The 24,439-nt window shown below is 42.3% G+C and overlaps 3 protein-coding genes and 2 long non-coding RNA genes across 30 annotated transcripts; 2 read left to right on the top strand and 3 right to left on the bottom strand.

The window, feature by feature from the left end:
* Nucleotides 1-192: 192 nt before the first annotated feature.
* On the top strand, nt 193-3,039 carry mest (mesoderm specific transcript). 3 transcript variants are annotated; one of them, XM_088989046.1, is made up of 12 exons: nt 193-431; nt 632-804; nt 1,047-1,126; nt 1,231-1,308; nt 1,414-1,520; nt 1,619-1,677; nt 1,745-1,785; nt 1,870-1,940; nt 2,014-2,115; nt 2,550-2,626; nt 2,706-2,769; nt 2,841-3,039. In XM_088989046.1, the coding sequence occupies exons 2-12, from the start codon at nt 651-653 to the stop codon at nt 2,956-2,958; spliced, it is 951 nt and encodes a 316-aa protein (XP_088845172.1). In that variant the 5' UTR covers nt 193-431; nt 632-650; the 3' UTR covers nt 2,959-3,039. The 3 variants fall into 3 exon arrangements, with proteins under 3 accessions (XP_088845172.1, XP_088845171.1, XP_088845173.1); XM_088989045.1 differs by having other exon boundaries at nt 1,384-1,520; nt 2,841-3,035; XM_088989047.1 differs by lacking the exon at nt 193-431 and having other exon boundaries at nt 636-804; nt 1,384-1,520; nt 2,841-3,037.
* copg2 (coat protein complex I subunit gamma 2) lies at nt 3,019-9,801 on the bottom strand. 2 transcript variants are annotated; one of them, XM_088989043.1, is made up of 24 exons: nt 9,618-9,801; nt 9,049-9,101; nt 8,885-8,965; nt 8,747-8,818; nt 8,602-8,681; nt 8,452-8,527; nt 8,275-8,367; nt 8,103-8,189; nt 7,872-8,029; nt 7,591-7,724; nt 7,452-7,519; nt 7,202-7,390; nt 7,029-7,124; nt 6,196-6,439; nt 6,039-6,114; nt 5,448-5,551; nt 4,967-5,092; nt 4,584-4,652; nt 4,334-4,515; nt 4,128-4,257; nt 3,959-4,056; nt 3,749-3,887; nt 3,576-3,674; nt 3,019-3,243 (listed from the first exon to the last, which is right to left on the bottom strand). In XM_088989043.1, the coding sequence occupies exons 1-24, from the start codon at nt 9,652-9,654 to the stop codon at nt 3,113-3,115; spliced, it is 2,622 nt and encodes an 873-aa protein (XP_088845169.1). In that variant the 5' UTR covers nt 9,655-9,801; the 3' UTR covers nt 3,019-3,112. The 2 variants fall into 2 exon arrangements, with proteins under 2 accessions (XP_088845169.1, XP_088845170.1); XM_088989044.1 differs by lacking the exon at nt 9,618-9,801 and adding an exon at nt 9,470-9,494.
* Nucleotides 9,802-10,122: 321 nt separating this feature from the next.
* Nucleotides 10,123-22,996, top strand: LOC148881622 (uncharacterized). Of its 20 annotated transcripts, none has more exons than XR_016113694.1 (20): nt 10,124-10,311; nt 10,627-10,698; nt 10,859-10,967; nt 11,972-12,065; nt 12,443-12,572; nt 13,026-13,171; nt 13,515-13,594; nt 14,029-14,108; nt 14,344-14,413; nt 14,921-15,001; nt 16,538-16,620; nt 19,229-19,308; nt 19,593-19,672; nt 21,008-21,180; nt 21,805-21,860; nt 21,997-22,109; nt 22,208-22,332; nt 22,397-22,505; nt 22,582-22,781; nt 22,885-22,996. It is a non-coding gene; the product is annotated as an uncharacterized LOC148881622 (long non-coding RNA). The 20 variants fall into 20 exon arrangements; XR_016113690.1 differs by having other exon boundaries at nt 12,967-13,171; XR_016113691.1 differs by adding an exon at nt 21,607-21,727 and having other exon boundaries at nt 12,443-13,171.
* LOC148881623 (uncharacterized) lies at nt 21,025-22,513 on the bottom strand. Of its 4 annotated transcripts, none has more exons than XR_016113687.1 (8): nt 22,375-22,513; nt 22,219-22,298; nt 21,986-22,117; nt 21,769-21,898; nt 21,596-21,659; nt 21,416-21,492; nt 21,270-21,332; nt 21,025-21,162 (listed from the first exon to the last, which is right to left on the bottom strand). XR_016113687.1 is itself a non-coding variant. In XM_088989014.1 (8 exons), exons 1-8 carry the CDS (start codon nt 22,375-22,377, stop codon nt 21,141-21,143), a joined length of 450 nt encoding a protein of 149 aa, XP_088845140.1. In that variant the 5' UTR covers nt 22,378-22,513; the 3' UTR covers nt 21,025-21,140. The 4 variants fall into 4 exon arrangements, 2 of the variants coding, with proteins under 2 accessions (XP_088845140.1, XP_088845142.1); XR_016113686.1 differs by having other exon boundaries at nt 21,596-21,735; nt 21,822-21,898; XM_088989014.1 differs by having other exon boundaries at nt 21,822-21,898; nt 21,986-22,049.
* LOC148881621 (uncharacterized) lies at nt 22,619-24,257 on the bottom strand. Its single transcript, XR_016113708.1, has 5 exons — nt 23,840-24,257; nt 23,742-23,759; nt 23,084-23,664; nt 22,894-22,967; nt 22,619-22,756 (listed from the first exon to the last, which is right to left on the bottom strand). It is a non-coding gene; the product is annotated as an uncharacterized LOC148881621 (long non-coding RNA).
* Nucleotides 24,258-24,439: the final 182 nt, after the last annotated feature.

The raw sequence follows: 24,439 nt of genomic DNA, 5'->3' as shown, positions 1-24,439 counted from the left end.
TGACGCTATTATAAATATTACACATTATAATTCCGCATAAAAAAAAACATTTTTTAACCTTTTAAATCAATAAAACCAACCACATTGCAGACTACTAGTTTATTTACACGTAATTACCTAATTTGTCCGCCAGACGGCAGTATAGCCCCAATCGTTTCTTTCTCGACTTTGTTGGCAACGTCGATCTATAGTAGAATAAGACGCACTCTTTACTAACAATTCATTACTGTTGTTTAGGAATATATGACTACAAAACAGCATTAATAGTGTTTAAAATATTTTTTAAAGAATTTTGCTCCAAGACATTTGCCCATATATGCATAATTGTGAACTTCGGAGTTATAAAAGAGGCATAAATCGAGTGACAGGTCTTTCGTTGTCGCTATGAAGGCGAAACACAGTTCGAAGGTCTTCAAGTGAATTCCTTTTGAGTGAGTAATTATACCCTTTTATACTCTGTATTTTACTATGTGTTGTGTATTTTATAAAGTGTGGCAACGGTTTGACGATATTTCACGACTTTCGCTAATGCTAACGTAGCATTTACTCTCCATAGAAAATTAATTGAAACAAAATGTCGGAAATTTGACTGAGGGTCGTGTTGTTTATTTCTTCGGTTGTTTTTATTGAGATGATCTGAGCAGTCCACGATGAAAGAATGGTGGCTCCACGTCGGCTTGATGTGCATCCCTCTGCTGGCTGTCTACCTGCACATCCCGCCGCCTCAGCTGTCGACTACTTTGCTCAAGTGGCACAACGCCGGCAGAGGCTTCAATTTCAGAGGAAACGAGATTTTTTACAGAGGTGCTCAACATGCACACATGTTCCATGAAATGGCGATAAAAATATTTCATTTAGAATGTTGTAAATACATCAAATGTAACCATCTGAGTACACTTAAAAACCAGTGCATTTGTTCTACTGCACATAAAATAAATATTGAACTGCACAGTCGCAGTAATTCCCCTTTGAGTACTTTTGCGCTGAATTTACAGTTATAAACTGCAGGGTATATACATCAGGTGTAACATATCTTCTGCAAACAGACTCTCACGGTGCCTTGGGAAGCTCCGACGTCGTTCTTCTCCTCCACGGCTTTCCCACCTCCAGCTACGACTGGCACAAAGTCAGAGCGACACGGCAACATAAGCATATTCCAGAAGCAAATTATGATTTTAATTTGTTAATAGACATTTATGTGTCTACTCTCGCCCCGTTCTTTGGTACCAGATTTGGGAGCCACTCACCCAACGTTTCAACCGTGTTATTGCACTGGACTTCCTGGGCTTTGGTTTCAGTGACAAGCCGGTGAGCATCTTGTGTCCGTGTGAATTCATCAAATCAATCAAAACTGAACATAATCGATCGGTTTCCTGGGTTCAGCGACCGCATAGGTACTCCATTTTCGAGCAGGCCAGCGTGGTGGAGGCGCTTGTGGCGCACTTGGGTCTGGCCAACCAGCGCATCAACTTGATGTCACATGACTACGGTGACACGGTGGCGCTGGAGCTGCTCTACAGGTGGACGTTAAGATCTGCATCGTTTTAGTAGCGCCGCTTTTGTGCAGTCTGGAAATTGACCAACAGTTTTCCAATTGATTGTTTTCTTGTTTGGACAGGAGTGACCAAAACCGCACAGGTCACCTGAACATCAACAGCCTATGTCTCTCAAATGGAGGTGATTATTTTTGCAGTACGTTCTCCCATTTTAGGAGTTGCCGTGTCTGATTTCGTGCCCTCCACAGGTTTGTTTCCAGAAGCCCATCACCCTCGTCTGCTGCAGATGGTCAGTCCCACCGCTCGCATGTTCAAAATCTTCCATTGACACCACCATGGTTGCGATTTGAAGATCCATTTTGTCTCCCGAAAGCTACTCAAGGACTCCACATTCCTGGCTCCCGTTCTCATGCGGTTCACCAACTACATGATCTTCCAGAAAGGGTCATCATTATATTTTTTATTTATTTATGTATTTATTTTTTAAATGTTCCTAACTGCTCTTCTTCGAATGCAGGATCGGGGAGGTTTTCGGGCCATACACGCAGCCGACCGATGCAGAGTTCTGGGACATGTGGATCGGTCTGCGCTACAATGATGGCAACCTGGTGTTGGACAGGTGTGTAAGGAAAAAAATATTGTCAGGTATAGTTATGTTTTATTAAAAAAACAAATGGAATTAATATAATAAAATATACACTTCATACATTGTCCACAAGGCGGCAGTATAATATAGCTCTACATTAAATAGACACTCATAACTGCATGTAATTTACAGTCTTTTTTTCCCTATTTTACTATTTTGTACTATATTAGCCATCCATTAGCATGTTTTGTGAGGTTATTTGGTTTGCTTAAATAACTTAAAAATTAAAACAAACACATTTTATTTTAATTTCAAGGGTGTTTGCAAGTTTAAACAGTGCATGGCAATTTGTAATACAATATTCACTTATTGCCTTGTGAATTTTGTCACTACAAAATGCCTCCACCTTCATAGGATCCCGCACCGCGATTTATATTTTATAACCCAGCATTTATTTTATCTGTCAGTATTCTCCAGTTCATCAACCAAAGAATAAAACACCGGGCGCGGTGGGTCGGTGCGCTCACGTCCACCTTTGCGCCGCGTAAGTTGCATCACACACAATCAAGAGTCCTTCAGGTTGACCCCCCTACCCCTGTTTTAATGACAACCTCATCTTCCAGTGCACCTGATCTACGGCCCGCTCGACCCGGTTAACCCGCACCCTCATTTCATCCGGCTTTACCAGTGAGCGCCTTTCGTCTTTGCCGCCGTTGTTGGTAAGTAAGATGACATCCACGCTGTGAATGTTCCCACAGGCAGCTGGTGCCGAGGTCGACCGTCAGCGTCTTGGACGAGCACGTCGGACATTACCCGCAGTTGGAAGATCCGACGGGCTTCCTCAAGGCTTACTTTAACTTTATCCACTCGTTTTGAACTTAACCGATACTCGGAGAGCTTGATGATCAAATAAATAATTTTCTACAACAAAAAAGGTCAGTTGTAATCACTTTATTTCTCTTCCAGATGATTATTAAGTAGCAGATTGCTAACAGTAAAACAAAGTTAGAAAGCGATCGAGATCGGGCTTTTAGCCCACAGACGCCAGGATCACGTCGACCACCGTTTCTTCGTCGCTGCGGACCGTCACCTGCATGGTGACGCCGTCGGCCAGCGCGAGGCGAGCGCGGACGAGCGTGTCGTGACCTCCCCGGAACACACCTGTGAAATCACAGAAAAAACAAAATACGGGTAAGTCTTTCACTCATTCACTGCCACGGTTTTTCTCATTGTCACTCAAATTGCAGGACCCACAGAATATTGACCTTTAGGACTATATAAACATTCAATACAGTGTTTACAAACCTTAAATATCTTCTTTCATTAGAAAGAAGAGTTAATTCCCAAGTTATATGGGTCTAGAGTTATGTGAGGCTGAAATGGGGGCAGATGTACAAAATACAATATAATACATATTGCTTTATATAGCAAATTGCTAACATGGCAAATGTTGTCTTATATATGTCCTATTTTTGTCCCCAATTGAAACTCACCAGCGAGGAAAAGGATGTGCGAGTTTTTGTTTTCAGGGACTTTATCCGAGCGCTCGCAAGGCTGCATTCCGAGGAAGCTGACTATGTTCTTCACCGCCTCTGTTGGAACACCGCCACCAAATTGGATGAAAAAAATATATAATCGGGAATCATCACCGCGGCGACGGGCCTACCGTCTAAAGTGCGAACGGACGCCAGCGCAAACGTCTCCTCCTTCTCAAACTCGTCTCCTACTTCTTCCCAGGCTGCTCCAAAGTTTGGCTTCAGGACCTTCTGGATATGATCCGCCACCGTCACTTCCAGGTCCTCAAGCTACAGAAGATCAAAACGAATGAAAACCAAGAACCGAAAACGGATTGGTCAACGCTGCTATGACAACTCACCACGTATTCGTCCTCGTAACCGTCGTCGTCTGGCTCTCCCGTGTTGGGGTCGCAATCTCGGACCAGGTACTTCATCGTGCAGCTGAACGTACACGAAACTGCCAACAAAAATGGTCGTTTGAATCTATCATGACGGTGGGCGACCAATCCGAAAATAGGCGCAGCTCACCGGCTGTCGGGTCGTCATCAGGCAGACGAACGAGCGTGTAGCAGGAGCCCGGTTGGCTATACGGGAGGCTGGCGGCAGGAATGTGGTGAAGAACCTCGTAGGATTCCGACGGCTCCATTTGCACCACAACCTGAGATGACGGACCACCGAGCGGTATGAGTGACAGGTGATGAATCCTTGACGTGATGAACTTTATCATCCGGAACCTTCTGCAGAAGTTGGTCGTTGAGCGTGTTGGTGCAGTCGAATTGGAAGACCATGTGCCTGGCGAAGGTGTGTTTGATGCAGCGCACCACGTATTCCGTCTCGGCTTCCGTCAGCTGAACGGGCTCGGCCGATTTGAAAAGCGGGCCGAGGCCTTGGAACTCTGGGATGGCGGCCAGTTGCTCTGAGAGCAGAGGACATTCCAATCACGTCAAATCAATTCTGATTTTCAGTCAGGTGAGGACATCTTACCTTGATAGATATCCTGGCGGGAAGGAGCTAACTTCTCTGGGAGCTTGCTGGTCGCCACTTGAGTGATTTCTGAACAGGGGGGAAAAGGCCACGTTTAACTCCGTCACTGCCAGATAATGTACAAAAACGTGTCTACTCCAATGCCAGGGTTTTTGTCATTCTCACTTAAATTCCTGGTCCGACAAAATATTAAGTTTTAGGACGACATAAACATTCAATGCAGCGTAGAAAAACTTTAGACTCTTCTTTCATCAGGAAAAAAAGAGAGTTCATTCCTAAGTTATCTGGATCTGGAGTTATCTAACCTTGAAATGGAGGCAGATGTACAAAATACAATACGGCTTATATAAATCATTTCAACCTGAGAATAGTAATCCACCGACCTGTTTTATGTTCTGTAATCGGCGCAGTGGCGAGAGGAACCGTCTTCATATCAAACGGCTTCTCCGATGGATCCAGCGTGTACTGGTGGAGCGACTTCTCCAGCCCGGGGATGGATACTGACAAGCCTGAAGTGAACAACCAGAGAGAAATATTGAGAAGGAACCCAAAGTAAGGCTGATCGATCCATAATTTGAATCGACAAATCTTTTTTTAAGATTAAATCTTTATGAATTAAGCAACAGGTAGATTATTTTTTTTTCCCCTGAAATGTCATAACGCTTAAGTTAAACTCCATAATAGCACAAGCTTTTATAAATTCCAAAAAAATAGGTGTATACTGTACTTTTTAAAGTCAAGTATTACCAAAAAAAGTCACTTTCCTTTTATATTTTTTTGACTAAAGTGGGTGGACCAAAAACTAGAAACTCCTCATAACCTCCCCTTAAGATGCTAACTAGTTAGCATGCGAATTCATCTCACCGTTGAAAATGTAGGCGGCGTTGAGCGCCTTCTGCTTCTGCTGCAGCACGTTCATGTAGAATGTAGCCCTGTCGCGCACTTCGTCGTCGCTGTCCATCATGCACCTGGTGATAAACGGACGTTTAGATCACGCCTGGCGGTTATCAGTTTTAACTCATTCACTGCCGGGTGATGTGCAAAAAAGTTGTCCGCTCCAGTGCCAGGGTTATTGTCATTTTCATTCAAATTGCAGGACCCACAGAATATTGAGTTTGAGGACGACGTAAACATTCAATTCAGCGTTAGAAACCTTAGATGCTAGATAATTCCTAAGTTATATGGGTCTGGAGTTATATGAGCTTGAAATGGAGGGTGGCTGTACAAAATGCAATAGAAATATTGATTTATATAGCACTTTAACAACAGCTAGAAGCTGTAACAAAGCGCTAACATGGACAAAAGGCAAATGGTGGAAGGGAAAAGCATTGCCGGAGGTATGATAGCGCTTTATCGGTACCCCCCGCCCAAAAAAATAAATAAAATTCAGGAATGGCACTCCATGTAACCATTTTCAATTGCAGTGAATGAGTTTAAAAAATAATAGAAAAATACCTCTGCATGAGAACCAAAACACTTGGCAGCAGGTCATCGTTCTGAGCTCCGAATTTAGCCAAGGCGCTAACCGCAGCTAATATCAGAAGAGAGGACAAAAAAAAAGTCTCAAGACGTGTTTTTTTCTATTCCACAGACGCCGAGAAACGCGGTGAACCTGCTCGCACGGCCTCGCTCTCCAGCACCACCCGATTAAAAATGAAGCGGATGTACTTGGACGGCTGCGGGGTGCGCGGGCCTTCTTTGCCCAGCAGGTGCAAAATCTTGGTCGCCAACACCGTGTGCTCGCAATCCTCGATGAACTCGCACAGGTGCGCCAGACCCGTTTCTTTGCTCTCGGGGTTCTCCTCGATGATGCTGATGATGCAATCCACGATGGCCCGTTTGTAGTCAAAGCCGCCCTTGGACAAAAAAAAATAAAAATATGCAGGTGAGCGCTTTTTAATTCATTCACTGCCATTCACGAATTTACTCGGGAATTGAAAATATGACGTAGAGCGTCATTGCAGATTTTTTTTTTTTTTCATGCTTGGGTGACGATAAAGCGCTGGTCAGACCTCTGGCTGTGTGTGTTTTTTTTTTTTTTTTTTCCCCCTTCCACAAAAGAGCAGCATTTTCCTTTTGTCCATATTAGCGCTTATTTCCAGCTTCAGCTGTTGTTAAAGCGCTATATAAACCAATATTGCATTTTATTTTGGACAGCTGCCCTCATTTCAAGCTCAGATAACTCCACACCCATATAACTTAGGAATTAACTAACTTTTCTGATGAATTTAGAGAGTCTCATGTTTCATATGCTGAGTTCAATGTTTATGTCGTCCTCAAACTCAATATTCTGTGGGTCCTGGAATTTGAGCGACAATGACAAAAACCCTGGCACTGGACTGGACACATTTTCGCAGATCGTCTGGCAGTGAATGAGTTAACTGTTCGATGCAGATGAGAAAGAATACATGATGTGATTTTAGCAGTCGTTTGTTGCCTACTTACGTCATCCCTCAGCATGTTGGATAGGAAGTTCATCATGACACTGTGCTTCCTTGGATATTTTTGACACAGAGCGCTGATAGCCTGCACCACAACCACCTAGAAACGCAATCAATCACTCAAAACGATGCCTCGGATCAATCGTGAGCATCGCCACCCTTCGCCGGACGCCTCACCTTGAACTCATCGGAGATCTCCGAAACGAACGACGAGATCTGCTTCATGAGTCGATCCACGCTGCTTTCGCTCCCCGTTTTCAGCAAGGTGGTGATGGCTAAGGTGGCGATGCTACGGTTGGAGTCGGTGATCAGGTTCTCCAGATCCAGGTTGCACGCCGTGACCGCCGACGGGTGCTTCATGGCCACCTTGACGACAACCAAACGTCACTTGCAGTTCGTCAAATCCAGAGACGGCGTGAAAAGTTACCTTGTTGAGGGTCCTGACCGCCGCGTATCTCAGCGCAGCTTTGGGGGAACTGCAGAAGAGCTGAAGGACTTCCCAAAAAAATATCAGCATAATAATTTAGCTCCAGGTCAGCCATTTTTGTTTTTCTGCGCTAACCTACCTGATACAGCAGGCGCCAACTCCCTGGCCGTGCAATTGGGCATGTGCACGATCGCCGAGGCGGCCTCGTATACGACCATCTCGTTCTTGTTGCGCAGGCAGCTCTCGATGAAGTCAAACAAGGGGCTGTCGTGACTGCCCGCCCCCAAAAAAAAAAAACAAATCTCACAATCATGAAGCACTTAAGCTGACTATTTTTAAATGCCCGACTGTTTTAAAATGTCCGACTGTTTTAAAAACTGTTTTAAAATGTCCGACAGTTACAAAATGTCCGCTTCTTACCCTCCTTCCGTCTCATCCAGAAGCTTGCTGGCGATGCGGATGAGCATGCAGTAGGCGAACGGCGACTTGAGGCCCGACTTGGTGAACTTGTTGAGCATCTTGGTGACTGCCAGACGGTCGTTCTTCCTCAGATGGTACAAGAGGCCCAAAGCGTGATACTGCGGGGAATATTCAGGTAAGCGCAAAACTTTTTTTGGTATTTAATTTGTCACCAATGTCACGTGTTCCCACCTGAACCATAATGTTATCGCTAGAAGCTGCTTCCTGTGCTTCGTTCACCCAGCGTTTAACCACGTCGTAGCTCATTTTCACCATGTGCTGTCAAGCAAACTTATTTTAGTACATAAAAAATTAAACCAGAAATGTGAAGAAAAAAATTACATGAAAATTAAAAACAACTCACCAGTGACGACACCAAAGCTGAGCTAGAAACACTCGGGACCTTATCGACGATGGCCTGCTTCATGTATCTCTCAATGGCCTGCAGCATGGTGGTCTGAAAAACGTACAGTCATCATTATTTTCTTTTTTTTCTTAAATTTAGTTTAAAATCATAACTTTTTTTTCATAGACAACTTACGTCTGTGATCCTGCACAGGGCTCGGATCGCCGGTCCCCTGTACACGTCGTCCTTGCCAGTCATGTCTTTAGTCAGGCTGTACAATCACAGTGTCAACGTTATTGATGAAACGCAAAACCAATTTAACGTAGTCGTAAAACTTTTCTGAACCTGCTGGTGACAATAATGACGTCCTCGGAGATGTTAGCCATTTCCTTGATGGTCAAGTAGCACATCCTCCTCAGTGTTTGCTAACAACACAAAATTGAATTCTTATTTTAAAGTTAACACTTTAAAATTGACTGTTTGAACTTACGTCATTGGATTGGAAGAGCCTGGTCATGGCAAAGAACCCCTCGGTGGCTTCCGTCGTCCCAAAGTGTTCACCCTAAAATAAATAAAAACGTGAGGCAAGGGGGTCACATATTAAAATAAATAAATAATTCAATGCTACCTGGTTGAGAAGGTAAATAATCTTGGTCAGAATGTGAAGGCATCGTCGTGGGTTGATGGGTGTCTCGTTGAAGATGCGAGCCTGTTGGCACAATGAGGGTCATTCACATCCATAGGACTATTTTGATAATCTTAGTATTTAAAAAAAATCTTTTGGAAACGCACCTCTTGCAAAACTGCACTCTTCTCCAGATGCTGGAAAGGGTTTGAGCCACTTCCTGAAAGAAAAAGACACGCATATAGACGCCATTGACAAATCTCGAGCTTTAACAATAATTTATAGCATTTATGATTTGATTAGGCAATACTTCCACATTATTGCTGACATTCTTTCGTTATCGATTGGATTTGCCTTTATTAGTCTCGCAAAGGAAAAATTTACATTTCACAGCAGCAAAGTCATGAAAGGAATGAAAGTATAAAAACAAGTCAAAAGAACAAAAATAAATAAATAACATGATACATATAATACCGACCGATCCTAAAGGCACGCCAATATATTGCTAGTGTCACCGTAAAATATAATAATACCCGCATTTATTTACAACATGTGCAAAATAAAAACACCAGTGTCACTTTAGTTCACCTTGCAACATTTATTCACCCCGATTTCTCGTAGTAGCTTCCAGGCTAGTTTTTCGTGAGCAGGCCAATCTGCGAGCTTCCAAAGTGATCAAACACAGAGATCATAATCGCCACTACGAGGCCAAACAACCACGTTTAGAAACACTTACCAGACTCTTCGTCCTTCTTGTCAAACTTCTTGATCATCGTGTCGAAACTGGCTGACGAGCGGCGGACGTACGATGTCGAATTGATGCTAGCAAAATATTCCACGTCGCCACAACTGTCATGAACTTCCGGTATTACGTCATCAAATCGCAAATACTATTTTATTGGCGTAATAATGCGCAAGGACATATTATTACACAATTTAATGCGAATATAACGATTCGCTGTTTACTATGGGGAAAAGGTACATATGAAGTATCCAATAAGATCAAAATTTTAAGTACACAAGTGTTCTCGCGTTGATAGGAGAGAGCGTTTGCGCATGCGCTGATTTTTTTCCACTTTAAAATGTGAACCTAAACTCCTAATGTTTAATTCGTCCGATATTAACGATAATTCTCCGATCTGTGAATTTCACGGCCAACTAAAACCGAAACGACCCCTTGTTTTGGCTTGGGGTTTTATTTGCTACTACACATTTTATTGGCAAACGTATTTCCGCCCGTGGCGGAAGCGGAAGTTGTTCACCTGTGTTGTGATGTGTTAGCATAGGTGGTTAGCTTCTGTTCCGACCAAGTGCGTAAACAACAAGGATGACAGACGTCGACGAACTCTCCCAGCTCGAGAGTTTATGTGTGGGGTCCAAAGTGTGCACGCAGCGCGACGACCATCTTGGAATCGGTGACAAAGATTTAGGTGTGACTACCGCGTAGAACAATTGAGCTAGCGCGATAAAGCTAACATTGCTCCGGCTAGTGTTTACTTGTTGCACTTTCAAGTTCGAAGTTAGCTGTTTTGGGGTCTGGGACTTCCCTACAGTGGAAGTGATAGTTGCTTGCTTGTATTTCAGCTGAATTCGTCATTAGCCTTGTGGAAAAGGAACCTACATTTTACGGATTTAAAGATATGCCAGTAAAATGGAGCTTATTCATTGTATTGATCAATACAGTCTAATCAATTTGTAATATCGTATGACAAATGTTGATTGTGAAGTTATTGTTGTTTTGCAAGACTCCCTCATCTGCAACCTGTTCGGACTTATTCAGACCACGAGACCCCCCAACCATGTCGTCTACAATTAAGGTGGTCATCTTTTTGAAGGAAAAACTGTCATATCTTCTTTTAAACAATGACAAAAAGAAATAATAATGAAAATTAGTAATACATTGAATTGAGATCATACTCTGTGGTTTCTTCTGATGTGTGCTTCTACATTTGCTTTATTTTTTTTTATATAAAACAGGCCTGGATGAAATGGATGGGACAACTGATACAGACTCCACCTCCCCGCCACAAGCAAGCAGAGGAAGGTTGGCACGAGGTGACTCATCAAAGTTCGCTGCAGAGGTTTGGTAAGATGTTGACCACTCGCATGGCTTTTTTCTCAGCACAAAACCAAGTATTTAGTTTTTATTGCCCGTTCTCACAATGACTTTTTCCATGTTGCACCTGCCTGGCCTTGAACCCTTCACCTCTGCACTGGGAAGTCACCACATTAACCACTGGACCATGGGAGGAAGGCTGATTTCGCCTGAAACACATATATTTATCATCCGCTGTCACTTTCACACTTAGTAAAACACCAACACGCTCTCGGCGCTACGCGCCGAGAGCCAGCGCTCGCTTCGCTCGCGCATGACACACTGAACGCAGCTCGCTCGCTCGCCTTGACCCTGATCCCGATGACGCAGCTCGCTCGCTTCGCTCGCTCGCCTTGACGCTGCTCACCCTGAAGTCAACGTCCCGGCTCGCTCGCCGACTCCCCTCGGGTCTCCGGAGGAGCACCTGTCGCTGGGATCGAGCCAGCGCTTTCCAGGTTGGCAAGTCAACGCCCTGCCCGGCGGACCATGGGTCCCCAATTGAATTTTCTTCTTGTTTGCTTATGTCCTTTTTTTTAAGTTCAACATTCGAACAAAATAAGCATGTCAAAATGCAGGGTCCACACAAGTGGACCGAGCCTGGAATTGAACCCTGCACTTCAATACTGAAAGGCAGGTGCACAAAGCCATTGGCCACCGAGCCACAAATTCAAACCAGTTTAGTCTCATGATATGCTTCTGCGAAGGCAATGTTGGAACAAAAGAATGGGTTTCCAGAGCTGGAATTGAACCCTGCACTTCAATACTGGGAGTCAGGCACCCAAATCCATTGGCCACCGAGCCAGCGATTCACATAAGTTTAGACTCATTATATGCATCTGTGAAGCGCATTGTTAGAACAAAAGAACAAGTTTCCATAGCTGGCTTTGAACCCGGCATCTCTGCACTGCACACTCTGTCGCCTTATCCAGTCAGCCACAGGTACCAGTTTCAGAGTTTAATTTTGTTCTATAATATTAAAAAAAATCTCTCCTCAGATTCCAAGAACTTGCTGTGCTCACAGACCGCCTGTACCTGGAATTGAAGCTCGCGTTTCTGTGCCAGGAAGTCAACGCACGACCCAGTTCTCAGGTAAAACTTGGTTGACTTTTATTGCCGACCTTTCTGAAGTCCAACATGGGCGCAAAATACATTTATAGTGTTTTATTCACCCCCATCCTCCACCCCCCAAAAATAAACCTGTATGGTAAGACCCCCCCCCAAAAAAAAAAAAAAAAAAAAACATGTACAGTGAGGTGTTTTTTGCTCCCCCCCCTCCCCCCAAAAAAAACATGTATAGTAAGGTTTTTTTAAACAAACTCCAGACTGCACACCCGTTGGTGTTTTTTGCTCCCCCCCCCCCCCCCCCCCCCCCCCCCACACACACACACACACACACAGGTTGGTCCACCCTCATTGAGGTTCGGTCTGAATGATTGCATTCATTTCGTTTGGAGTTGTCATTTCAGGCATTTTAACACCGGGTGGCGGAGTTCCTTCAAGTTGCAGAGCACAGGGAGGGAGGGGGAGACCAAGAGGGGGAGAGACGAGGGAGAAATGGCATCGATCACCTCCTTCGAACGGGGATTCCTCAACCTGGTAAGAAACCAACAAACAGATATATGCATTAAACATTCTACTATTGTTGCAATTTGTTGATTGTGTTGTCACACATGGATGCTGTTCATATTCTTGGGTGTTCATGCAGGACATCCACTCTACTGTGCTGTTGTTTCACTGTTGTCGTGAATAAACGTATGTTCATACTTTAATTTGTTCTGTTCATAAACAGAACAAATTAAATGGGTATGGACTGACTGTCAACATATGCATTTCTTAATGCATGTGCAATTCATTGTGCTGAGCCAGCCCGCCTGTCAAATAAAAAAACAATCTATTATGATTATTATTATCATTATTAATGTGAATATATATGTCGAGTGTGTGTGTGTGTGTGTGTGTGTGTGTGTGTGTGTGTGTGTGTCGGCTCCAGCCTGACACTGAAAATTCGATTTCGGTTGCCAAATGGCTTTGTGGCTTCCTGGGCGATAGAGGGCGATATGCGCAGTTTAGAGCCAATGCACCACGAAAATGACGAAGAAAGAGTAGTAGAAGAAGAAGCAGCGGCGGCAAAAAAAAGCGTCAACACATCCGCTTCTACGAGCAAGTATTTCCGGTGTCAACAAACCAAGTCCTGAGTAAGTCATTTAAACCTTTTAAACTGACGATCTGCCGTTTATCCGTGAATTTGTTTATGTAGCGACTTTATGAGCATAACTAAGATACGTGGCGCCTTGAATTTGTGTTCGATGACTTACGAAGAAACTGGCAGTGCTCTTAAAAGCAACACCCAAAGATTAACCGACACGCCCCCGAGTCGCCCTCAGTTCAACTATTTTTCATATTTTAGTAGTTTAATGTACTTTGTGTGTGGAGAGAAAGCTCAGAAAGATCGATTACGCGTGTGTGTAAAACGACTCAAAAATTAAAACTTTTAGAGACAAACGACTTACGACTTCTGTTTTTTTCCTACTTGACCAGATTGAAGAGGCGACTGGGCCAAAGGTACCGCTGCCAGCCCCGAATTATCATTCAGAAGACGCCGACCAGCATTGGGACACGTGAGTAGTGAGCGGTGCAGTGTGCTTGAAGAGCAGATGTCACAATGCACCGCAAGGTGGCGCTGAGTCTGCTCGATTTGAACTTCTGCATGTGTACAAACAGTGACAACCCGAGCATCATCGTGCTTTTCTGGAATATGTTTTTAACATGGAGGTGAACCAAGTTAGTTTAATAATGTGTCTATGAGCATAGATGCGCTCTTACACATATGATGAACTTGGCCCGCTTCAATGTCATTTAAAAACGTGTGTGTCATCATGTGTGGAGTACAGGGCACTTAGATTTTGTTTCAGTGAGAGAAGTCGGACATGCTCATGTAGGCACATTTGGAAATTACTCGGCCTCTTTACAAATAATGACTCAGATTAAAAATACAACTTTTTATTCACTAAAGAGTGTGATTTACCACTTTTGTTTTTTTCTGTTTGCACAGATTTAAGAAGCATGTGGGATAAAGTCCAGCTGACAGACTCTGAGGACATGCGGAAGGGACGCCGTCTTGCATTTGGACACGTGAGTGTTAAACGGTGTGTTGTGCTTGAAGATTTCATGTGTGGTGTCACTTTGGACCACAAGGGGGAGCCTGCCCGTCTCTTAATATACAAGTGTACAAGTGGGCATATTTGGAAATTGATAGGTTGGAAATTAGTCGTCCTCTTTACTAATAATGACTTAGATTAAAAATTCAACGTTTTTATTCACTAAAGAGTGTGATTTACCACTTTAGTTTTTTTTTCTGTTTGAACAGATTGAAGAAGCAAGTGCAGCTGACAGACTCTGAGGACATGCGGAAGGGACGCCGATTTGCATTTGGACACGTGAGTATTAAACAGCGTGTTGTGCTTGATTTCATGTGTGGTGTCACTTTGGACCACAAGGGGGAGCCTGCCTGTCTCTTAATATACAAGTGTGCAATAAAAAGTTTGGCCAAAACAAACATGCGTATCATACCTCTGAAGATGGAGGTTACTGATTCGCTGTGGCGACCCCTTGAAGGGAAAAACCCAAAGGAAAAGAAGAAGACAATACAGGGGAATTAGTTTTTTTTCAGTGAGATGTCTTATTGTTTTCTTTCTTTATTTATTTTATATGTGTAATGATTTGTAAAGAGGCCAACTTTTATTTTCAAACCAAAACCAAAAAAAAAAAAAGTCCCACTCGTTTCTTCAACATTCCGATGTGCTCGCGTGGACACATTTAGAAATGTACGATTTGAAAGTAGAAGTTGGGCTCTTTACCAATAAATACTCTGATTTAAATAAAATACTTTTGTTCATACACTGAGTGTGACTGACCACTTATGTTTTGTGTTTTTGCTTGAACAGATTAAAGAGGCATCTGGTAAAAAGTGCAACCGAAAGACTTTTGAAGACATGCAGAAGGGACGCCGACCTGCATTTATACATGTGAGTTTTAAACAGTGTGTTGTACTTGATGAGTTCATGTCTGATGTCATTTTGGACCACAAGAGGGAGCCTGCCTGTCTCTCAAATTAATTTAAGAGTGCAATACAGTGAACCCTCCTTTATCGCAGGAGATATGTTCCAAAAATAGCCCGCAATAGGTGAAATCCGCGAAGTACAATGTAGTCAGCTTTTTTTTAACACAATGCAAAACTGTACATACTGCAGAATGAAACAAAAAATAAAAGCTCTTTTTTTATAATAATACATTTAATTTGAAGCGCCTTTCAAAACACCCAAGGACACTTTACAATAAAACAATAAGACAAAGCACACAACAATAAAACTATAAGTAAAATGATAAATAATAAAATTGTAGATTGAACTAGACATTGAAAGCAATTTTAAACAGATGAGGTGGGACTTGAAAATAGGGAGGGAGTCAATATTACGCATGTTGGGTGGAAGTGAATTCCAGAGTTTGGGAGCAGAGCGGCTAAAAGCTCTGCATCCCATCGTGGTGAGACGGGCAGAGGGCACATAGAGGTGAAGGGAGGATGAGGATCTGAGGGACCGAGAGGGAACGGAGATTTGAAGCAGGTCAGACAGATAGGGAGGGGCAAGGTTATGGATGGCTTTGAATGTAAACAGAAGTATTTTGAATTTGATTCAATGTTTAAGAGGGGGTTCTAGTGATGATCCGGGCTGAAGAATTTTGTACTAGTTGGAGTTTATGGAGACATTTCTGATTGACACCAAAGAGAAGTGAGTTACAATAATTGATGCGGGAGGTGACAAGACTGTGGATAAGGATAGCAGCGGAGTGAGGGGTGAGCGAGGGACGGATACGATTGATATTACGGAGGTGGAAATATGCAGACCAATTTATGTTATTTATATAGGAGTGAAAAGATAGTGAGCTATCGAGGATGACACCCAGGATATTTACCTTAAGGCAGGGGGACACGGTTGTACTGTCAATGATGAGTTTTAATAGTTTAAAGAACGGTGTTGTAAAACAATATTTTGCTGCTGCGCCTATTCGTCCTGACTCCGCTGCGCTGTAGCGTCTTTTTCTACTGAAGGAGTCTTTCTCCGAGAGAAGAACATTGTTGTCGATAGTTGTTGGCACTCTTTTTTTTAACAAGAACATTTTTATAAACTGACATGGCCCGTTTCGTAGAAGCAGAATGCTCCATGAGCTGTTCAAAGCCAGTGTTATTTGATTTATTCTGCTTTGTTTGCAGTGTTTGCATGCCATTAATAAAAAAAAGTTGCAAGGGATCACTGTATAGGGCACTTAATTTTTGTTTCAGTGAGAAGTCTTTTTTTTATCTGAGTCATTATTTGTAAAGAGGCCAACTTTTATTTTCAAACCAAGACTTATCAACATTTTTCTAAGTCGCACCTGCTCATGTGGGCACATTTGGAAATGGACAGTCTGAAAGTAAAAGTTGGACTCTTTACAAATAATGACTTAGATTGGGATTTTTTTTTTCATACACTGAGTGTGACTAAACCCCTTTTTTATTTAAACAGATTGAAGAGGCGACTGAGCCAAAGGTACCGCTGCAAGGGTCAGGGGACATTCAGAAGAGACGCTGACCTGCATTCGCACACATGTGAGTAGTGAATGGTGCTGAAATGTGCTTGAAGAGGAGGTACAGATGAGTGCGTCCGATGGCTCTCACTCGACTTCAAATTGTGCTCCGTGTACTGCACGACAGTGTGAAGCACACATAGTAAAGTACACGCCACTTAGTTAGTGTCTCAGTGAGAGAAGTCGGATGCTCCCACGTTGTCATGTTAGCTTTTCTATCCAATAAATAGTTCCATTTGAATTATTGAATTAGTATTTGGCTTTTATGACGAAATCCATACTCAACTCACTCAGTGTTTCAAGCGTCATGGTCACTGCAGCCTAAGACTTTTAAAAGGCGGAAGACTTGAGGACTGGAGTCGTGACGAAATTACTCTAAGTGCAACATTCAGGTGGGACTTAGAAAAAAATCTCAAGAAATGAGTGGGACTTAGAAAAATTTTGAAGAAACGAGTGGGACTTAGAAATATTTTGGTAAATGCTGCATTGGCCAAGTCACTTGAAACCACTGTCTGAAGTGACTGAAGTGCCCGAAATCACTCTAAGTACAAGATTCAGGTGGGACTTAGAAAAAATCTCAAGAAATGAGTGAGACTTAGAAAATTTTTGAAGAAACGAGTGGGACTTAGAAAAATTTTGGTAAATGCTGCATTGACCAAGTCACTTGAAACCACTGTCTGGACCGACAAAAGTGCACCTCCCGCTTGAAGATTCAAGTGGGACTTAGAAACATTTTGATAAATGCTCCATGTGAAAGCCACAGGAACAGTAAACCCTCCGTATGGCGTGACTGATGTGCCGAAATCACTCTAAGTACAAGATTCAGGAGGGACTTAGAAAAAATCTCAAGAAATGAGTGAGACTTAGAAAATTTTTGAAGAAACGAGTGGGACTTAGAAAAATTTTGGTAAATGCTGCATTGACCAAGTCACTTGAAACCACTGTCTGGACCGACAAAAGTGCACCTCCCGCTTGAAGATTCAAGTGGGACTTAGAAACATTTTGATAAATGCTCCATGTGAAAGCCACAGGAACAGTAAACCCTCCGTATGGCGTGACTGATGTGCCGAAATCACTCTAAGTACAAGATTCAGGAGGGACTTAGAAAAAATCTCAAGAAATGAGTGAGACTTAGAAAATTTTTGAAGAAACGAGTGGGACTTAGAAAAATTTTGGTAAATGCTGCATTGACCAAGTCACTTGAAACCACTGTCTGGACCGACAAAAGTGCACCTCCCGCTTGAAGATTCAAGTGGGACTTAGAAACATTTTGATAAATGCTCCATGTGAAAGCCACAGGAACAGTAAACCCTCCATATGGCGTGAAGTGGGACTCTAAGTACAAAAATTGAGAAAACGAGTGGACTTAGAAAATTTTTGACACATGCTGCATGTGAAAGATCTGAACAGTGACATCAAGTGGGACTTAGAAAAAATTTTTGAAGAAACTAGTGGGACTTTGAAAAATTTTGCTAAATGCTGCATTGACCAAGTCACTTGAAACCACTATTTGGAGTGACTGAAGTGCCCGAAATCACTCTAAGTACAAGATTCAGGTGGGACTTAGAAAAAATCTCAAGAAACGAGTGGGACTTAGAAAATTTTTGACACATGCTGCATGTGAAAGCCATCTGAACAGTGACATCAAGTGGGACTTAGACAAAAATTGAGAAACGGATGTGGACTTAGAATTTTTTTGAAGAAACTAGTGGGACTTTAGACATTTTTTGACAAATGCTGCATTGCTCAAGTCACGTGAAGCCCACGGGAACAGTGGACCCGCTGCCTGGAGTGACTGAAGAGCACCCCTACCCTGAGATTCGAGTGGGACTTAGAATAATTCTGCATGTGAAAGCTATCAGAACAGTGTAACCACTGCCAGGAATGACAGAAGTGCACCTCTATCCTGAAGATTCGAGTGGGACTTTGAAGAGTATTGACAAATGCTGCATGTGAAAGCCATCGGAACAGTGAAACGACTGTCTGAGGGACAGAAGTGGACTTCTCACCTTAACTTTCAAGTGGGACTTAGAAAAAATCAGAACAATCTAGTGGGACTTAGAATTTTTTGGACAAATGCTGCATTGGCCAAGGCACTTGAAACCACTGTCTGGAGTGACTGAAGTGCCAAAATCACTCTAAGTGTAAGATTCAGGTGGGACTTGGAACAATTTTGAAGAAACGAGTGGGACTTAGAAAAATTTTGACAAATGCTGCGTTGCCCAAGTCACATGAAACCACTGTCTGGAGTGATAGAAGTGCACCTCTCCCCTTAACATTCAAGTCGGACTTAGAAACATTTCGAAAAATGCTGTATGTGAAGTCCACAGGATCAGTGAAATCAATGCCTCAACTGAGTGAAGTGCATCTCTAACATGAGATTTGAATTTTTTTTGACAAATGCTGCATGTGAAAGCCATCGGAATAGTGAACGCACTGTCTGAGAGACAGAAGTGCACTTCTCACCTTAACTTTCAAGTGGGACTTAGGGAAAAATCTCAAGAAACGAGTTGGACTTAGAAAAAATTGACAAATACTGCATGTGAAGCCTACAGAAACAATGAAATCACTGTGTGGAGTCACTAAAAAGCGTGATTTACCACTTTTGTTTTTTTTTTCTGTTTGAACAGATTGAAGAGGCATCTGGACAAGTGCAGCCGACAGACTGTGAGGACATGCGGAAGGGACGCTGACCTGCATTTGGACACATGTGAGTGTTAAACAGTGTGTTGTACTTGTCTTGTGACATAAGTTATTATTACTTCTTTTTTATTTGAGTCATTAGTTGTAAAGAGGCCAACTTTGACCTTGCAACCGTCCATCTCCAAATGTGCCCAGAAGCTCTTATGAGCACATTTAGAAATGGACGGTTTCAAAGTCAAAGTTAGAGTCTTTACCAATAATGATTTTGATTAAAAAAATATGCATTTAATTTATTTTTTAGACTAAAGTGTGTGACTTACCACTTTTGTTTTCTTTTTTCTGCTTGAACAGATTGAAGAGGCATCTGGGCAAGTGCAGCCGATGGACTCTGAGGACATGCGGAAGGGACGGTGACCTGCATTTGGACACATGTGAGTGTTAAACTGTGTGTTGTGCTTGAAAAGTTCATGTGTGATGTCACTTTTCACCAAAATGTGGATGTGAGTGCGCCCGATGGATCTCACTTGACTTTAACTCGTGCTCCGTGTACTGCACGACAGTGTGAAGTACACGCCACTTAGTTTTGGTCTCAGTGAGAGAAGTCGGACGTTCTCATGTCCACCTTTGGTGTGTCTAAGTGACATTTCACATGAGCTGGTCAAGCACATGCAAGAGTCTTTGGGCTGTCGGTGTTTGTGTGTGTGCAACTTGAACTGCCCCGCATAAACACTGACTGTTAAAATGCTTTCATGTTTGCTTTTTTTATCCAATAAATGGTTCAACTTAAATTATTGAATTCGTCTTTGCCTTTTATGATGAAATCCATGCTCAACTCACTCAAAAGCTTTCAAGCGTCATGGTCACTGCAGCCTCAGACCTTTCAAAGACTGAAGACTTGAGGACTGGAGTCGTGCTGAAATCACTCTAAGTGCAAGATTCAGGTGGGAATTAGACAAAAAAATTGACAAATGCTGCATGTAAAGCCATCAGAAGAGTGAAATCAATGCCTGGAGTGGCCAAAGTGCACCTTTTCCCTTAGCTTTCAAGTGGGACTTAGAAAAAAGTTGAAGAAACAAGTGGGACTTAGAAAAAAAATGGAAAACTGCCGAATGCCCGCCCAAATCCCGCCCTAAACCCCACCCAATTCCAAATCCACCAATCAGGATCAAGACCCTCATTTGCATAACCAATCAAATTCGCCTCATTTGCATAACCACGCCCACTTTTCCTTAACCGGGCGCTCTGATTGGTCAAAATTTGCATAGCCCCGCCCTAATTCATGCTGGCCAATCAGATGGCACCTCATTTGCATAGCCACGCCCACCCCTCCGCCAATAGGAGGCCTTTGTCATCATGCTCCACCCACTTTCATCAGCATCAGCCAATCACTGGCAGCGATTCCAGATAGGCCACGCCCACTTCCCCAGCATTTTCACCCTGGGAATTTTTTTTTTTAGAAAAAAAAATTTTGAAAAAAAAATTTTAAAAAAAAATTTTTTGAAAAAAAATTTTGAAAAAAAAATTTTGAAAAAAAAATTTTGAAAAAAAAATTTTTTTGAAAAAAATTTTGAAAAAAAAAATTTTAGAAAAAAAAATTTGAAAAAAATTTTTTTGAAAAAAAATTTAGAAATAAAATTTTAGAAAAAAGTTTAGAAAAATATTTTAGAATTTTTTTTTTGTTAAGTTTGTTTTTTTAAAGTTAGAATGTTAAGAATAAAGGTGAGAGTTCAAGTGTTCGTTGCAATCAAACTTTATTACATTTGCAGAGGAATAAGTTACAAGTCGGATGGACGTCTGTTCGTTGCTTGGTGCCCAAGTGGTCGGCGGATGGCAGTCTGGTCGTTGCTTGGTGGCAAAGTAGTCGGCTGATGGTCAAGTGGTCGGCTGGTGCGAAGAATGTCAGACAGCTCCGGTTGTTGACCTAAGGAGAAAGACATGGGTGAGTTAAACGCAAGTCAAGTTCTTGTGCAGACAAAGATTAAAAAAAGCTAAAAAAAATACAAAAAGGTGTTTAAAAAATATACTGACCTAAAAAGTTGTAATTGCTTTTCGTTGCCTGCTGAAGTCAACGTGTGGCAGCAACGCACTGACCTAAGACAAAAATAAGATTGGCGAGTCTCAAGTCCACTTCTCATGCAGTAACAATTCATCATTTGAAATGTGCTGATACCAACCTGCGCAGGGTGACGCCACATCGCTCGTCTGGGCTTTTGGTCAGGGAGACGATCTGGCATTTTGACTGGAAGCCTTTCTGCAAAGTCAAAAAGGAAAAAAAAAAAAAACATTTTTTGCATCTTATCTCATTAAAAAAAAAAAAAAAAAACGATCATTAGTGGTTAGTTGAGCCTGTTCACCTTCTTTGCAGATTTGGGTTCTCCAGGGTCAATGGATACTTTAGCACCGCCTTGTGGACAGGAGCTGAAATGACAAAATGACAGAATGGTCAATGTACCTTTGACGGTCCTGAGACACTCAAAATGCTTTTGGTGGGAACCTGCAAAAAAAAAAGAAAGAAAAGAAATGTTACCCAAAAAACGTTGATGTCAGCCATTTTGTTTTGCAGTGTCATTTGAAACTAACCAGCGCAGGGTGACGCCACATCGCTCGTCTGGGCTTTTGGTGAGGGAAACGATCAGGCATTTTGACTGGAAGCCTTTCTGCAAAGTCAAAAAAAAACATTTTTTTTTTGCATCTTATCTCATTTAAAAAAAAACGATCATTAGTGGTTAGTTGAGCCTGTCCACCTTCTTTGCAGATTTGGGTTCTCCAGGGTCAATGGATACTTTAGCACCGCCTTGTGGACAGGAGCTGAAATGACAGAATGGTCAATGTACTTTTGACGGTCCTGAGACACTCAAAATGCTTTTGGTGGGAACCTGCAAAAAAAAAAAAAAAAAAAAAAAAAAAAAGGAAATGTTACCCCCCCCCCCCCCAAAAAAGTTGATGTCAGCCATTTTGTTTTGCAGTGTACTCAAACCCAGCAGACGCTGCAACGGCACCATTTGCTGTTGTCTTGTTTTTCAGGCAGCTCTGGATCAAGTCAAGGTGCAGCTTCACCTGCACACATGCACAAAAAAAGGTTAAAAAAAAGGTTAGCCATTGTGATTTGAGTTTTTTTATACCATGTCCTTACCATCCTCTCATTTTTTTTTCAGAACAACAACTCGAGACTCAGATTACAGCACCAACTCTGGCGATCCTGTTGGAAGGAAAAATAAAAAAATTGAGGGCTTCAAAGTGGACAAAATGGAACACAAACAGCAGGTTTGCAATACAATACACCAGTCAAGATTTTTTATTCAGTTTGATTTTAATGTGAGGCAACATTTCATTTGCTCAGCAGGCGCAGCGTCTTGGTGGCGACTCCACGATGGCACCGACTGGAAGCTTCTCTGCACAAAAAAAAAAGGTCTATTTTCTCTAACAGAGGCGTCACTGGTGAAAAAGACTTCACTGGAGCCTTTCTGCTGTCTTCCCTGAGTGGCTCCCCATTCGGGCGATTTTCCTGCCACTACCTGAGCACAAAGAAAAAAAGTAGAGGTACTGAATGTTAAATGTGGATTTGATGTGGGCCCTTTGTGAGAACCTGCAAAGGAGAAATATGTTAAAAAAATGTCAGTCTCCTATTTTTATTTTTTTGCAGTGTGCTCACCCCCCAGCAGACGCTGCAAGGGGCCTTTTCACCGTCATCTTTTTCCTCTGGATGAAGTCAAAATGCCGCTTCACCTGCACACACACACACACACACACACACACACACACACACACACACACACACACACACACACACACACACAAAAAGGTCAGCGAGCGTGAATGCAAGTCATTTTCAACATCTTTACCTTTCTTCAGTTTTGTCCAGGAGGATGACAGCAACTTTGAGGCCAACTTCATGTGCTGAAACGAAATTAAACTGTGTTTTAAGAAATGCAAAATATGCATAGGAGTGCTTTTGTCTCTTCAGTGAGGAGAGCAGGGGCGAGTTGGACACCTCGGCAGTGGGCTGCAGCGTCACGGGTAGGCTGAAAAGACAGAATAGTTAGCAACGTCAATTTTGGTAAGCACATTAACCCCCCCCCAAAAAAAAACTATAAAATAGTCTGACCGCCATTTTTTTTTAGTCAATCTGGCCAGTCACTTTACGATGCAAAACCTGTGGACAGAAAGAACACAGTTACAACAATGTAAGAGCGGATTGTCTTAAATTGTGCAAATAAAAAAACGCTGGCGACTTACCTTCTCGGCACACTGAGAGGGAAAAAAATCGAACATAGCGTCGTTTAAAATGGCGGGAAACTTACCTTTATAGACTTTATTGGCCTGAAAACGCGAATTCATGTAAAAAAATGAGCGATGCAAAGATTAAACGTTAACTTACCAACGTTGCGTTTTTCAAACGCGTGCAAGTTAGCTTCTCGGCGTGCTAGAAAGACAAAAAAAAAAAGTAAAACAAGTTAGTTTAATCGAACTTTGTGACGTTTAATATTGCGGGCGACTTACCGTGGAAGCGTTAAAAAGCTGAAAACGCGAAAAAATGTTAAAATGAGGTCGAAAAAGACGAAAAAAAGAAACTTGAAACGTTCGGATGGTCAACTTACCTTCTCTGCACCCTGGAAAGGAAAAGAAAATTGCAAAACGAGCGTTAGTTCAATCGAATATCGTAACGTTTAATATTGCAGGCGACTTACCGTGGAAGAGTTTTAAAGCTTAAAAAGGTGAAATAAAAGTTAAAAGTGCACAATTTAGCAATGCAAAGGCAAAAAAAAGAAAGTTAAACCGTGCAACTTGGTCAAACCTTGTGGTCGTCTTGCAGCGCTGTGGAGGTGCAGTCGGTCGTCAGCCTGGAGAGGAAAGAGAACGACTGTTCAATTTGTCGCAGTTTAAATACGTTTTAGCTCGTTACGTCATTAATCACGTGTCCTTTATTAAAGTTTAAAAAAGTAAAAAAATAATTGCGTCCACTAATTCTGACAGAAAAACATTAGGAAAACGTGAAAGGTTCTGGTGAGAATCGAACACGGTTCCAATACAGCGCACGTCTGTCTATTACCACTAGGCCAATTGCGCTACGTAGTTCCGGTACGAAAAGGGCTACTTCACTGACATCTGCAGCGTCAGAATTTTCACTACAGTTCTTGTATGGGATGAATATAACATCCGAATGGTGATTTTTCAAATGCTCGCTAGTCTTGTGGTTA

Source organism: Hippocampus bargibanti, linkage group LG22 (assembly GCF_051943395.1).
Source record: "Hippocampus bargibanti isolate YZ-2025 linkage group LG22, ASM5194339v1, whole genome shotgun sequence".
NCBI classification, from domain to species: domain Eukaryota; kingdom Metazoa; phylum Chordata; class Actinopteri; order Syngnathiformes; family Syngnathidae; genus Hippocampus; species Hippocampus bargibanti.
Note: the sequence above shows the minus strand (reverse complement) of the source record. Positions and strands in the feature narration are given on the sequence as shown.